At 54.2% G+C, this 15,781-nt stretch overlaps 1 protein-coding gene across 4 annotated transcripts; it reads left to right on the top strand.

Moving 5' to 3' along the window:
- The first annotated feature begins 3,810 nt into the window (after nt 1–3,810).
- On the top strand, nt 3,811–15,445 carry Tsku (tsukushi, small leucine rich proteoglycan). Of its 4 annotated transcripts, none has more exons than XM_021656557.2 (2): nt 3,811–3,960; nt 12,970–15,445. In XM_021656557.2, exon 2 carries the CDS (start codon nt 12,978–12,980, stop codon nt 14,040–14,042), a length of 1,065 nt encoding a protein of 354 aa, XP_021512232.1. In that variant the 5' UTR covers nt 3,811–3,960; nt 12,970–12,977; the 3' UTR covers nt 14,043–15,445. The 4 variants fall into 4 exon arrangements, with proteins under 4 accessions (XP_021512232.1, XP_021512233.1, XP_060223596.1 ...); XM_021656558.2 differs by lacking the exon at nt 3,811–3,960 and adding an exon at nt 4,199–4,893; XM_060367613.1 differs by lacking the exon at nt 3,811–3,960 and adding an exon at nt 5,062–6,164.
- Nucleotides 15,446–15,781: the final 336 nt, after the last annotated feature.

The following is a 15,781-nucleotide window of genomic DNA, read 5'->3' as shown; positions in this document are numbered from 1 at the left end:
ATGCAATAAGCCCTAGCCTATGCCGGGGCAGCTCCAGGTGCCTCCATCATGATACAAACAGCCTAAAGCTTCATCTCCGTTTCTTCTGTCCTGCTTGGGGAGACCAAATTCAAGCAATATCCTTTTCTGTAGTTACTTTCATTGAGTTAGCCGGAACACTTTGGTCAAAACTGTCAAAACTGGCCCATACCCACTTTGCAAACAGAGGGGACATTGGATCCAGCACTGCCTCTTTCTCTGAAAAGGGAGGGTTAGCTCAATACCCAAAGTCCTGGAGACACTATGGCCAGGAGATGGAAGGTATCGCTGATTCTATTCTTGGACTCTGGGGGGGGGATTGTCTGTATATAGATTCTCATATATTTTTTTATCTCTATGGAAGAGTCTCAGGTGACCCTGGATGTAGCAGAAACTAGAAGTAATGCCTTAATCAACATGGAAGCCACTTCTGAGCCACTTCCTTGGACCCTCTTTCGGTCTTTGATCCTCCTCTCTGGAGTTGGGATTGGTGGGTGACTCTTGCAGGGCTAAGCCACCCCACACCCCTTCTATAGTGCTCCTTAGAAGAATTTAACTTTTACACACTCGTTCTTAGTATTCCTGAAATGCTGTCTACACTCTTAGGGAGAGACATCTTGTCAAAATTTAGTACAGGGTAGCATTCCCATTAGCTCTCCTTGACCCCTCTTTCCCAGGCACACCATTAGACCTCTTTCCCCCCCGCCCCCAAATTCCCTCTAGGGGCTATTTTTTTTTTCTCTCTGAATGGTCACTGTGCACAATCTCTACAAAACTTTTTCTCGGAAATTTCAACTCCTTTCCCGGGCACCCCTCCCCAAGCTGGAAGTCCAGGGATGTCCATACCCTTATTTATAAGCATTTAGCCATCAGTCTACTCTGTCCTTGTGACTTCCCTTGCGGCATGCCCATACCGGTAGTCAGAAGGCCTGATGACACTAGTTTGTAGAAGACCTTAGAGTCGTCAACAAGGCTGTGGTCTCTGTATGCTGCTCCACCAGATCCCTACGCCCTCTTAGAATAAATTCCCATGGGGAGTTCCTGTTGATCACCTTTCTAGCTAACCCCCCCTTTTATAACGTTTTTATGAGTGTTTTACTTAGTTCTACTGCTGTAAAGCGAAACCATGACTAGGGCAACTCTTATAAAAAAAAAAAACCAAATCATTTCATTGGGGCTGGCTTACAGTTTCAGAGGTTTAGTCCATTATCATCATGGTTGGAAGCATGCAGACATGATGCTGGAGAAGGAGCTGTGGGTTCTACACCTTGATACTAAGGCAGCAGAAGGAGACTGTGTAGCATACTGGGCATAACTTGAGCACAGGAGACCTCAAGGCCCGCCTCCACAGGGACACACTTCATCCAACAAGGGCACACCTACCAATAGTGCCACTTCCCATGGGCCAATCATCCAAACACATGAGTCTGTGGGGGCCATTCCTATTCAAACCACCACAACAAGCCAGTGAGTTTAATGAAGGTTACTTAAGGGAGCAAAGGTAAGAGGTTATTTACAGGAGCATGGGCAGTTATTGTCACTGGCTGTGTAAAAAGCCTTTTCCACCGAGACTAAAAAGACTACAGAAGGCACAACAGCATTTGAACATGTAATCTCTCACTTCCATCTCCCTTTCTCTCTATGGAACGACAATAGCTCAGCTTTTATTGAGGCCCTTCAAATAAAGTGTTATTTGTATACTGTATATACACAATCAGCAGGAAAGGCAGCTCGGGATGGGACATTAAAGGGGCTCCTTAGTGATTTAATACAAGGAACTCAACAGTCCTGGCTCACTCTCCTTTCCTATCACTCCTGAAGAGAGGCACATCTCAAGCCCATTTAAGGTACCATGTGGACAAGGACATTCCTTCAGACATCTTTCCTTAGGCCCCGAAACTTGCCCAGTATGTTATAGCTCAGAAAACAACCAAGACCATTAATGATCATCAAGGTAATTACAGCCCTAGACAAGACTCTTTCCCACCACTGAACGTGGCCAGTCAAAATTAACCTCAATGGAAGACCACAGAGCTGCTCTCTCTAAAATTAGCCTCCTCCTGGAACTGAACACTGACAAACCAGAAAGAACCATTATCATTCACATGGTGGGAACCGTATGTGGGAATTGCACGATGGGAACTGCATGATGGGTCATCCTGGTCAGAGAGGATAGTGGGCTCAGTGAGCATTTTCCTTCAAACTTGATACCCTGAGTTCTATCCCTGGACCCCATATGGTAGAAGGAAGACCGATGCCTCACAAGCTGCCCTCTGACCTCCACACATACAGGTTCATCCCCACCCTTAGAATAACCCCTACAACAATGTGTTCAATAAACCTGCTTTTATTTTTTTCGACTTCGGTCTCCTGGTGAGTTCTTTCACCAATGCCACACCATTCCCCTTGTGTCCCTACTCAACAGAAAGAGGAGTTCAGACTCTTCCAGGAGGCTCCAGGGGCGCAGCACTAAATTCCAGCAGCCCAACTATAAGGGTGACCCTACCCACTTGGGCACAATTGCAGGTGAGGCCACAGCTAAAAGATTCCTCCAAAGACCTCCTATTCCCAAGTCAATGGGGTTCTTTTCCTTTCCTTTTGAGACATTCTCACTCTACAGTTAGACTGTCTTCAAATGACAGTTACCCTGCCTCCACCTCCCTGTATTAGGGTAACAGGCAGGCTTATAGACGCAGATCACTGTCACCTGTCCTGGCAGGGTTCAGCCCAGGTGAGTCCCCAGGCCACACAATGACTGTGAGTAAGGAGAAGGTCTGAACAAACACTTTCTTCTGAGTGTGAGTTTGGCTTTGCCCACTGGGAACTCCCTTTTCCTCAGGCAGACACACACAAGCCCAAGCAAAGATTTTTGTTTTTAAATAATAAGGAAGAAAGAAATGAAAAGACTGGATACAACAAGCCTGGGCCATGGCAGGGGAACATTGCTGGACTTCCCCACCCAGGGGCCCTTTCCAAAGCCACAAGTTCCTCGGAGGTACAGAGCCCAAACCAAACCTGGATCTAACCCTTTAATGGGAAGTAACCCAGCCTCTGGGTGGGCATTGTCAGGGTATGTGAGCAGGAGTACCTGCAGCAGGCAATGTCTCTCTTCCATCCTTTATTTATTTATTTTTTTTTTCAAACACCATCCCCACATGCACGCACCGCCACCCCCACCCCCACCCCCAACCCACATAGCTGCATATGAATTTCGGCTGGAGAAGTTGGGCTGCAGAGGGAGGGAAGACTTAAGCCACTTCTCCAGAGCAGTTTCCCTTCTTGGAAATCCAGCCAGAAGTTGACTTTCCCTCCAGGAAAGAAATAATAAGTCTGTTATGTCTGTTGCTTTCTCCCTCACTTGCTGTCTGCCAGCTTTTCTGCTTATGCTCTCTCTTTTCTCTGTCTCTGCCTCTCTCTTTCTCAAACACACCCTTTACTGTCTCTAGACCTTTTTGAAAAACTTTTACACAACACACACACACATACACACACACACACACACACACACACACACACACACACACACACATTCCGGCGACCTCCAGATGTTCCCTACTCAGAGGCCATCTGCTGAGATTGCTGGGACGCGCCACTGAGGGAAAGCAGAGGGGGCAGGGATCCTGGATGCAGGAAGCTGGGAGTGAGGCCTGGTGGAGTGAAGAGGAACCGCTCACTTTTGAGACGCTCCCTAGGGTGGAACCCGGGCTCTGCCGGCGGGCGGGGCCAGGGCTGCTGGAGCTCCGCGCTAGGCTCGCACTTTGGCGACGCTCCCTGAGCCTCCGGGCTGCGCGCGGGTGCAGCCACCGAGTGCCCGGCTAGGGGAGCCGGGCGGCGGGCGGGGACGTGGGGCGGGACGCGCGGCGCCGAGAAAAGCGCCTGCCTGCGGGCCGCCGCCGGGCCGCCTGGGTGAGCGTGCAGAGGCGACAGCCGTGGGCCTGCCAGGTGGGTGCTGCCCCGAGGCGCGGCGCGCGCGGAGGTCTGCAGCCCCGGACCCCAGCCTCGCCGCCCCATCCCGCGGGCAGGCCGGCCGAGGGGCGGGTCCGGCTCCTGCCGAGGCCCCTCAACTTTTCCGGGACGCCGGGCTGCAGCGGGGCAGGGTCGGGGGAGCCGGGAGGAGGGTTTTCGGGAGACAAAGGCTCCGCCTGGGGGCCGTGGGCGTGGGCCGGCGCCTCCGGGGTCTTTGTAAGAACACGTGCATTTCACGGTAGTGGGTCTTCTGTGGATTTGGGCTCCGGAGCCAGCATCTGCTGCCGCCTTTGTGTGTGCACGGCTTTGCCTGGCTGTCTCGCGCCGAGTCCCCCGTTCTGCAGCCTCGCCTTTGGTTGTGGGGACCGGTGGGCGCTCCGCGTGTGTCCGCTTACGTGGTCTGTGCCTGTCGACGTGTCTGGGCTGGGTGTCGGTGGGGTATGTGTGCGCACTGAGAGCCTGAAGCTGCCCAGACTCTCCGCTCCCCTGCGGTCCACTGTTTCCCCCTACTTGGCTTCAAACTTTTCTCCGGGTTCCTCCGGCAACGCCTGTTGGCAGCCCTCCTCTCTCTCACCTCCGAGCAGCGAAGGGGTGGGCTAGGATTGGTGGGCTGGGGGTGATCGGCAGTGCCTGGCGACTGGCCCCGGCCAGGACTGGGCGGAGCGTGCTGGACACCCTCTCAGGACCCCAGAGGGAGGAGGCAGGGGACGAGGCTGGTCTGGGCTCCGGCCTGAGGCTGGAGACCCGGGAGTCGCGCGCTGCTGGCAGTTGGCTGCTCTGCGTCTCTGGGACAGAGTGAGTGTGGACTAAGAGACCTGTCTGCTTGGCGGAGAGATTTGCTTGGCTTTGAGCTCCGCTTTGGATTTAACCGGACCCCAGAGGTAGGGGACCAACCTTCCAATCCAAAAGGTGAGAAAGGCCACTGCATCCGGTCTGCTCATGCCTCTTCCCCCTGGTTGGGCTGTGGGGAGAGGGGCCCTTGCACACACTAGTTTCTAAGAGGACAGTCAGTGGCTCACGGTAGGGGCTTGGGCGTGTTGCTCAGCCCGGTCGAGATTCGGTCCCTGTTACGGATGGGACGAGACTCCTCGCCGCCGCCGCCTGAGCGGAGCGCGCAGTGGTGGTAACCAGCGTGGCGACCTTAGCTGAGCGCACCCGCCCACACTTGGCTGGGCCGAGAGGTGACTCAAACTTCGATCCTTTCTTGATCCAGGCTATCCTTTCGGATAAGTCTAGACTTGCAGAGCCCCCAGAGTGGGAGGGTCTCCATTCTGTCCGAGCTTTTGATTCTGGGTGGCAATGATAAGCCAAACATTTCTTTTCCAGCCCTCCAAACAAATCTTTAACCAAGAACTTTGCCCGGTACTACCCTAGGGGGCGCGCGGTAGGGAGGAGAGGAAGGATGGCCACAAACTTGGGAAAGAGGCATCTATGGACACTTTCCTTTTCGTTTCTAGTCCCTCCTTATGAAAGAGGGAGTGTAGACCCTCCTTATGAAAGAGGGAGTGTAGACAGTCTCTGTACGCCCTTGTGGTTCGCCTGATTTCCAGAGATCCCGGATCCTGGAAACTATTGTGTTCCTAGGCATTAATTTGTTCCTAGGAAGGCTGGGATGCAACAGCCTGGAGAACTTGAATCCGGGGCTTCCACCCACCCTGTTCCAATGAGTCATGTAAAGGCCAAAGCTGATGTTGCTTATCTTAAATGACAGACTGGGCAAGCGACAGAATCCAAATCAGTTTTCTTCTTAATATCTTCTGGCACAAAGCAGAGGCAATGCATCTGATTAGGTTCACCATCCTTTCTCAGGGCTCTGAGCCTAGGAATTGGGGATACTTCCCGAAGGGGGCTGGGCTCACCCTGGAAGTCCCCTGCCAAAGCAAGCTCTAAGACAGGTTCCATAGGAGCAGACCACGGGAGGGACCTGGCAGAGCAGGTGACTCTACTTGGGGCTTTGAAGTTTTCCAGTACATGGCAGAGGCTGGAAAGGGCCGCCCACAGTACATGCCGATCTCTGTGTGTTCTGGAAACAGCACACAGGTAGTTGCCTTTGGGAGTACAAGGTTTGGGTGCTGAGGAATAGGAGTTACCCAGAAGCTGGGAGGGAAGTCAAAGGTGAATCACCGATCCGTCAGCTCGTTCTGGAGTTTGAGCCTTTGTGCCGACAGTACCATCTCCGGGTGAGGCGGGGGGGGTGGTGGTGGCGGGGGGCTGTTGATCATTTTAAAGCTTTCCCCTGGCTTTTGGATGGTGCTGGAATCTGGGAGGCCAGTCAGAAGACAGGGTGCCGATTGTCCCCCAGTCAGGAAGTCTGGGAGTTGTGCTCTTGATCCATAGTTTCCCGCCTCTGTCACCTGGGATGCGTCACTTCACCTGTCTGATTCTCAGTCTCCTCCCTGCCCACTGATGTGTTGTGAATGTTAAATAGCACAACAAATGATTCCATGTGCTAATAAATTGAAATATGCTTTCAGGGGGTCTCATCACATTGTGTGAATACAAGTAGAGGCAGAAATAGCGTGAACCCCAATCTTAAACCTGGTTTTACCACTCAGCCAAACCCTGAGTTCCAGGAAGCACCCAAGCAGAGGAGGCCTCTCTAACCTCCTGACGTTTTACTCCCCTAGTTTCTTCCCTTACCATACTAGTATCCATGCTGGGAGTTGGACTCATTCTTAGACAGCCAGAGCCGGGTGCCCCTTCGGGGGATGAGAGCCAGGTTAGGCTGGAAAGGCCTCACAGAAATGGTAGCTTTTGAATCAAACAAGTGAGAGTTTGTGGAAGACAAGAAAGGGGGTGGGGTGGGTCTTTGCTATCTTTGTCAAAAGAAGTAGCCTACACAAAGAGGTCCCTGGGGAGTGACAGGCATCCAGCCTGAGAAGATGTCTTTTTGGAATGGGTCTTAGGGGCACAGTGGTGGGGGCTTGGTCTTCAGTTGGAAGCTATAATCTGGTGCCTGGCATGGCTATTGTTTAGAGCTGTGGCAGTGTTTAGAGGTGGAGGCCAGAGGCCAGAGACCAGGCAGCTACAGAGGTCTCCTGAGTTTGACCGGGGCAGGGTGAGGTGGTTACCCAACTTGAGGAAGAGGAGAGACAGTGACCTGCCTGCCTGGGGGGTGACTGCTGATTTAATGCCAGTTCCCATTCAACTGTAGGTGGCACCCACTGCTTCAGCCTCCCGAAGCTTCTGTCACCTTCCCAGATCGCAGGGTGACTTGGTCAGGGCCCTGGATGGGACACTGAGAATCCAAGGCCATCCGATCTAACTTTTAGGTTCTCCTGCATCCTGTGTGTCTTGCCATCTCTTCTCGGACCCTGCAATCACCCACCGAGGCAGGCCTGAACACGCACTGAGACCCACTGGGGCCAGCCCAGGCTGAGTCCTCGCTTTCTCTTAAGTAATCAGTACAGGGCCCAGCTGGGAGCAGCACCAGCTCAGGCCTGGCTCCTCACAGTCACATGAAATCCTCAAAGTCACGTGAAAGCCAGTCTTCAAATCCTTTTTTTTTTTCTTTTTTTTCTGACCCATGCAGCTTCTCCTCGTGTTCTCACACGCTGCTTCAGATTAGTGGGAACTTGACAGTTTCCTCAAAGATCAACTGGAAGGAGAAAATAGCATTTGGGGTCTTGTCTGTCTCCCTGTAGATGATATTCCTTGGTGGGAGGGTGCTGAAGTTCCAGGCCTCACTCATACGTACCAAAGATGTCATGAAGGACGTGAGGTGCTAGAGTCAGAATACTTTGGATCCAGCCTTTGTCGCCTCACTGGCTGTGGGACTCTGGACAAGCCGGTGAGCCTCTTAGGCTGAACAGCTGAAAGACAAGTACAATGCCATCACATTCCCTGGTTTTGCTGGGTGATCAGACATAATAGCTGAGGATGTGTGGGACAGGCTGAGGTTTCCGTTGGTGACACCCGATACATCTTTTAGGCATTTTTGTTTGGTTGGTTTTTTGTTTTGAAACAGGGCCTTACTACATAGCCCTGGCTGCCCTAGAACTCACTGTGTGAATCCGACTCACAGATTGCCCTGCCACTGTCTCTTGAGTGCTGAGATTGCAGGCATGCATGTGACAGGCGGCCAGTACCTGGCGCATCTTACTATAGTACCTGATCCGGGGGGGAGGGGAAAGAAGCAAAGTCCTAACTCCCCCTCCCTGCCCACGAGGACACACAGGAAAACACATCATTAAAGCCCAGCATTGCCAGCCCTAAGCAGCTGTCCACACTGCCTGTTGGTAAGTTGGGGCCAAGTGTGGGTCTGAAGCTAACAGGTCTGGGGCTGGTTCCTTGTTCCCTTATGACCTGGCTGAACAGCATGCCAGTGAATACCTCAATAGTTTGCCTGTGCAACAGGGGTGACAGTCACCACCGTTAAGGACTGTGGAGGGGCAGCAGTGACGTACCTGGGGAGCTGATGTGCTTGCAATACCCATTCTGTGGAGAAAGCCAGGCCTGGAGGCTCTGAGTCTTCCCCAAATTCTAATTTTGATTTCCAGAGCTAAGTGGTCAGAGGGTGGACACTCATGAAATTTCTCCCGGATGAGTTCATTGTCATCAGTACGCTCAGGACAGAGGGGAGTGGGGTGCGAGGCCACCTGGGGTCGAGGCACAGCTGGTTGACATGAAGGTAGATGCTGGGCACTGAGCCAACCTGTAACTAGCCCCCGGGCCCTCTTGGCTTCTGTGCCCCAGGGTTCCCTGTTGAAGTTGTTAGCAAAAGCTAGGAAGTTCTGCGGGCTGGGGATGCTATGGCGCTGTAACCAGGGCCTGGCATCCAGACCTACAGGGAGCCTGGACTTCAACCTCTCACCCCAGAGAGGTGTCCACAGAAAAGGAGTCTGTTTGGAGCCTCACCAGCAGACACCAACAGCATGCCTGAGAGGTCAGTGCAAACTACCATGGACCTGCTGGGTGCCTGGAACGTGGGTGGGGAGGGTGAAATGAAGGATATAAGTTACCACCTCCAGGAAATTTAGAAAATCGTGGGCATCGTTGGCCATAAGGGACTAAGTACTTTCTCAGGAGAATGCCCCATCACTACATTTTCCTCAACCTTCATTCCTTGCCCCTGCAGAGAACACTGAGATTCCAGTAGGTAGCGCTGGATTCCCAGCCGGTCCCAGCTCCAGCAGCCAACCCACGTGGCTTTCTTGCTGGGCCTCTGTTGCTACCTCCCTGCCGCCGGGTCTGACTTTGATCCCAGTTAGGGAGGGGTACATAGATAGGTTAAGAAGGAGGCACTCTGTGCCAAGCTGTGCGCCCCTTATGTTTGAAATTTAAATGTTCTCAGTACCCTCTGAAGAAGGCCTCTTGGTAGCCTGAGGTGTGAGAGCCTGGGAGGGAGGGGTGGCGGGAGCCTGTGGGGACAGAGACTGCTTTGTTCCACTGGGCAGGGGCAGGCTGGTGGATGTGTGTGATTCGAGGAACAGTGTGAGGTAGTGGGTCTCCAGCTCCTGAGCCTTGCTCTGCTGTTTTGGTTGCCTTACTGCCCCTGGGGACCTTAGTCACCTGACATCTCCAAGGGAGCTGCAGTTCAGGAGTCTGGAATTCTGTGTGTTTGTGGACAGCGTGAACAACAGCTGACTGTTTAGGGAAGCCAGAGGAAGACAAAGAGGGTCCAATCCCTAAGGGAATTCAAGCAGGGAAGGGAGAAGGCCATCTCCAACCTCCAGAGGCCATGAGTCTGGGAGCAGTTGATCTCTGTAGTTTCACGAACAATCCCTGAGGGTGGTGATACAGTCAAATCTGCCTCATGGCAAATTTGGGATGTGATGTGGAGGGAACCCCTCGGAGGTGCCAGGCCCATAGCATTCACACCACTCACGCTTGGCCTCACAGGCCGACGGCATACATTTTCTTAGAGTCTCTGTGGACTTGACGTCCTGGGCCCTAAATAGCTCATGGCTGTCCTCCCAGGACCTGCTGTCTTCCAAACCAGAGCTGTGTGAAGTGTCTGGCCTTGTGTTCTGTTGATCCTCCGATGGCTTTCATCTGCAGGTCGGCATTTGTAGAAAAGATCTCTTGACCTGGAGATCTCTGTCCTCCGCAGGCACCCTCTGTGGATGCCTGTCTGCCTCCCCTGCCTCTCTGTGCTGCCTGCGTATCGCCTTGCCTTTCCTCCCAGGGTAGAGGTCCTGGAGTGGAGGCTGGGCAACACTGATACTGTTACACAGATGAGGAACTCAAACTTCTGGAAATAACATGTGAAAAACCATGAAGACTGAAGCCTCCTGGGTCCGAGATGTTAGTGCTGTTGCCGTGGGAGTGCAAACCTTCTACGGACTCACACCCCAGCAAGGCTTAATCCCATGCCTTGTGCTTAGCAAAAGCTTTGCTCAGCTTTGAAATCCTGTAACTCTGGTTGGTACTAAACTCGTTAAGATGGGAAACAGAGGCTCACAGAGAGGGTGGGGCTTGATTGGTGATCCTAACCGTCCAGGGCAGAGCAGTGACCAAGACCTATGGCTCCTGACTCCCTGGGGACTTGTCCCAGGATGGAGTTGCCCTCGGATTTCTTATCAGCGCTCTGGAGTGTGGTGAGGCATGATGAGGCACCCTGTCTGACATCGAGCCTAGAGAGCTAGTACAGCTCATCCTGTCGGTGTCCCGGCTGCACTGGGCATGACCTCCATAGGGGGACATTCTCCAGGCCATACAGCAGCTCTGCAAAGCACTGTCCTCCCCAGTTCATCTCCCCTGCAGTGTCTGCACATCACACAGGTTAGCGAGTGACTAACGAGGGTCCTTTAACGAGGGACGGGACAGTTGGCCTCACTGGGCAAACTCAAGGACTACAGAGGGGCTTGTGCCACTTCCTTTTTCACACTAGAGTTCCCCAGGGCCTAAGTATGACAGCAGGGGCCCTGGGAGATGTTTGTGGCACAGAAGAGCGAGGCTCTGGCTTAGCGCATTTATCAGCCAAGTTGCCCAGCTGGGACCCCACCCGCACTCTTGTCCCCTGTATCTCAGTGTGAGGACCACTGCCTCATTCCAGGTTCTCCAGGCCTGTGCTCAGCTTTTTACAGTTGCAGTGGCAGGGGTTTGTTGGTTTGTGTGAGGATGGCAGAATGGACATTGCCTGTGTAGAGTACAGAGTACAGAGGACCTAGAGGAGAGCAACATCTGGGCTGTGTTTGCCCTGCTGGTTGGTTACATAAGCTGGAGCTCAGGGAAGCCACTTGGCATTTCTCGGACACATTGTATAATCACCCCTGGGAGCCGAAGGGTGATATTGGGGCCCTTTGTGGTGTTTGTTTAAACCCCAGGCAGGGTGGGTAGGAGCAGATCAGCTTAGCGGGAGGGCGGGGTAGGGGTTGGGGTAATGAACTCTTGAAGAGCTCCGTCGGGGAACAAAGGGGGCCTGGAGCAACTTAATATTTTCCTCTTGGTGCAAACATTGGAACGCTCTGTCTTGCCTTGGCTGGGACCAGGCCCAGGATGCACCTGGACCGGCTTTAATCCTCGAATTGGTCTCTACAAAAGAAAGGGGTGGGTAAGAAGGGCCCCAGGGTTGGGTAGGGGAGAAGAGCCCAGCCCCACTTCTCCCTGGCCCAGGACAGAGCCAGAGTGCACACAGATCAAGTGGCGGCCCCTTTAAAGTTTTATGCGGGGCCTGTAATGCTACCCAGCTGCTCCTGCACCCCCAGCCTAGAAGGTGGGCAGGTCCTCACCCCTCCTACCTCACCCCTATTTCTTTCCCTGGAGGCCCACGGAAGGGAGACAGGCAGGAGGGCAGGCCGCGCAGATGAAGAGCCTTCTGTCTCCCCAGTGGCCACCTAGCGTGGGAGAGGGTCATTTGGGAGGTTGTCACCCCATAATCCTTTGGTTCTCATGCTAAAACCACCCAGCACCTGCACGCAAACCTTCAGTATGCCTAGTGTGGACCCATGCAACCCTCAGCTGCGGCAGCATGCACAGTGCCGGTCATCTGTAGTGGCTTCTGTTGTGATTTCACCTCTGAGATCGAGGGGTGGGTGGCTGGAGTTGTAGCATCTGTGAGGAAAGCCCCTCCTGCACTCTACCTTACTCCCTACCAGGCCTGCTGGAGGCAGAAGAATTGAGCAGGCCCGGGTCGAATTCCCCCCTGTTTTGTGCTGGTTGGGTGGCGAGGCACTTGTTCTTGCCGGACCTCCGCTTCTTCTTCTCTACAGTGGGATAACGAGCCAGCTGTCTTTTACAATTAAAAGTGAGGGAGCAGAGAGGCAAGCCAGCTGTGTTAGCTGGAAGTAAGGCACAGGCAAGGAAGCCGGGCCTTAGGGTAGCGGGTGTCCCTCAGGCTCATCTGGGTTCCCAAGGAAGATGCTACTGCAGAAGAGCCAGCGGAGGCAGAAGGGGTGAAGGGCGGTCACTGCAGGAAGGGTTGGTTCAGTCCCTGCTAGTCGGCAGCAAAGGATCCTGGTCCTTGTGTCTATTTCACCTACCACCACCATGCTTAGCCTCATCCATGCCTGTCTCCAACTCTTCACTGCTCACTTCGTCTTGCTCAGATGGAGACAGGACTCTGTCTTGTAGGTAGTTATGAGGGTTAGAGAAGACTGTGCTCTGAGGCAGCCAGCTTAGCTCCCACACTATGGCACCTTTTCAGCAAAGCCCCCAACTTCACGCTGCCCTGTGAACTCCTGTCGGGCATACCTGGTCTCCAGCAGCCTCCAAGCCCCTGATCAGCAGATACAGTGAAACCAGCTAGGAGACCGTCTGGTCTACCAGTTTTCACAGTAAGATGTCCAGGTGCCCTTACTTCAGCCAGAGCAGGCCACTTGCGTCTGGTGCTCCCAGTTGGAAATCCACCCACCTGGCCTAACCTTTATCCATCCAGATGTGGGGACTGAGGCTGGATTAAAATCAGGACTAGGGGTTAGGAGTGTTGGAGGAGGCTGGGAGCCGTGGCAAGTCCCAGCTGTGTCCGCGCACATAGGCAGTGCCTTATAGGGCAGGATAAGGGTGCCTGGCACAGCCACCCCTCACCCGTGGCTCTCTTTCCAGGTGCCACCATGTTGTGCTCCCTGCTGCTGCTGCTCCTGGCCACGGGCAGAGTGCAGACAACTCGGCCGTGCTTCCCGGGATGCCAGTGTGAAGAAGAGACCTTCGGCCTCTTTGACAGTTTCAGCCTGACTCGGGTGGACTGCAGCAACCTGGGCCCCCACATCGTGCCTGTGCCCATCCCTCTGGACACAGCCCACCTGGACCTGTCTTCCAACCGGCTAGAAACCGTGAATGAGTCCGTGCTGGCAGGGCCAGGCTATACCACGTTGGCTGGCCTGGATCTCAGTCACAACCTGCTCACCAGCATCACGCCCACTGCCTTCTCCCGCCTACGCTATCTGGAGTCCCTTGACCTCAGCCACAATGGCCTGGCATCCCTGCCAGCAGAGGTTTTTACCAGCTCCCCCCTGAGTGATATAAACCTGAGCCACAACCGACTACGAGAGGTCTCAGTTTCTGCCTTCACCACGCACAGCCAGGGCCGGGCGCTGCACGTGGACCTATCCCACAACCTTATCCACCGCCTGCTGCCCCATCCAGCCCGGGCCAGCCTGCCAGCACCTACCATTCAGAGCCTGAACCTGTCCTGGAATCGGCTCCAGGCTGTGCCCGACCTCCGAGACCTGCCCCTTCGTTACCTGAGCCTGGATGGGAACCCTCTGGCTGCCATCAACCCAGGTGCCTTCATGGGATTGGCAGGCCTCACCCACTTGTCACTGGCCAGCCTACAGGGTATCCTCCAGCTGGCCCCTCACGGCTTCCGTGAGCTCCCAGGCCTGCAGGTCCTGGACTTGTCAGGCAACCCCAAGCTCAAGTGGGCAGGAACTGAGGTGTTTTCAGGCCTGGGCTTGCTGCAGGAGCTAGACCTGTCGGGCACCAGCCTGGTGCCCCTACCTGAGATGCTGCTCCACCACCTCCCTGCTTTGCAGAGCGTCAGCGTAAGCCAAGATGTGCGGTGCCGGCGCCTGGTGCGCGAGGGCGCCTACCACCGGCAGCCGGGCTCCGGCCCTAAGGTGCTCCTACGGTGTGGAGACACCCAGGAATCTACTGTAAGGCGCCCAGACATCTTGTGACGAATGGTGTGGCCAGGGGCCACTTGACAGACCGCTGTCCTGGGCTTGCTCAGGTCCCAGCTAACATATTTTAATGTGCCAATGCCTGTGGAGAGTTTACAGGCCTAAGCGGCGGCATCTCGGTAAAGTTGTGGGGCCAGGGATAGTTTTCGTACCTGGGGGCCTGTACCCAGTAACAGAATCTACCCATGTGTCTTGGTGGCTCACCTCCCAGGACTGTGAGCAGAGGGGCTTCGATGCCAAACCAGACCTTGGTCCCTTCCTGAGCACTGCCTCAGTTGTCCCTAAGTGCCTTTCCTTTTGCCTGGGCTGACCTGACTCATGATGTCAGGAGGGTGGGCACCACTACTGCAAATACCGAAGCAGGTCTCCCAGGCCGAAGGTCCCTCAGCCCAGTATCTACTCACATCTTTGCTCTGGGCCCATGAGGCCTGCTCCTTCCTTTTCTCATGGAATCCTGGGTAGAATCTTCACTACAGGAGGACCTAGAGGGAAAATCAAATCTGCCCTCCCTGAGGGCAGATATGAGTAACCAAGAGCAGCCAACCTGCTGACCTGGAGCTTTGGCGAGGTGTGAAGAGTCCAGCCTCCTGCTGAGGTTGGGGCCTGTGTCCTTTCCTCTCCGATGTCCAGCCCCTCCCCTGCTGGGCGGCCTGTGGCTGCTGTCTGAGCTCCTTCCCGCTGTGCCAGGAGCAGGCAACAGCAAGGTTGCAGAGGTGGGACCCTAGGTCCAGCAGCCGGCTTATGGTATGAGGGAGTCAGCCCACCTCGCGGAGCCTCAGGAAGCGTGGGACATACTAGTCCCAAGCCTGTTAGTTTCTTGCTCTGGGGTGGTGGTCCCGCAGCATCAAGACTGGAAACGTGCACATTTTCCCTGGGGACACCGTCTCAAGATGCTTTCCTCAGAAGTCAATGCAATGGTGGCCGTCTGGCCGTGAGCTCCCGTGGACTTGGTGTCCATGGGCCACCATCCGAAGGCCCGTTTCACCCTCCCGGAGTACAGCAGGAAGGCTCTCCCTCCATGTTCATTATGCTCACCCCCAGGGCCACGTCTCAGCTCTCCAGCCTTGGGTTCTTTCCTTTGTCTTCATTTTATAAGAGTCATTGCCTTTTTTTTTTTTTTTTTTTTTTTTTTTTTTTTTTAATGAACTGTCACTTTCAACCCTCTCCTCTGCTGGCCGGGGATGGAAAAGAAGATAAATGTATTTGTTCACTTTTGTAAGACCATGTGCCGGGTGTGTGCTGGGGTTTGTGGGGAGAAGCCGGTTATCAGTGACCGTGTGGGCATTGGGGCTGGTCCCACAGGATGCTAACGGGTCAGTGAGAGCTCTGTGTTCCCACACCAGCCCTAGCCGAGCCCCCGACCGGTCTTTGGTTTAATAAACACATGTAAGAGTTCTTTCCATCGTTGAGCCAGTATTTGTCGACAATTGCTGGCCTGGGGTTGGTGCTCCAAATATACATTAGACTCCACTTTGCACAGCTTGTTCTCCCAGAAAAGGCCAAGAACCTTCCCGAATTGGGGGTGTATTACAAGATATGGTGTCAGCTCTTTGGGTGGATTAACATTCTTCCTATACCCCATGCCACCCCACCTCCACCCACCATCTGTCCAGCGTTAGCCGTGAGCTTGCCGGGCCCTTGCACACACCTGCCTCGGCTCTGGCTGTAGCTGTGGAACTCTGCCCTTGCCTGTCAACTCTTTCTCACCTAGGACTCCTAGTTCCTAATGTGCCTTA

This window comes from Meriones unguiculatus, chromosome 14 (genome assembly GCF_030254825.1).
Source record: "Meriones unguiculatus strain TT.TT164.6M chromosome 14, Bangor_MerUng_6.1, whole genome shotgun sequence".
NCBI lineage: Eukaryota > Metazoa > Chordata > Mammalia > Rodentia > Muridae > Meriones > Meriones unguiculatus.
Note: the sequence above shows the minus strand (reverse complement) of the source record. Positions and strands in the feature narration are given on the sequence as shown.

What these genes read in the sequence shown, in the direction of transcription:
- Tsku (XM_021656557.2), top strand. Translation starts at nt 12,978, where the DNA reads ATGTTGTGCTCCCTGCTGCTGCTGCTCCTGGCCACGGGCAGAGTGCAG.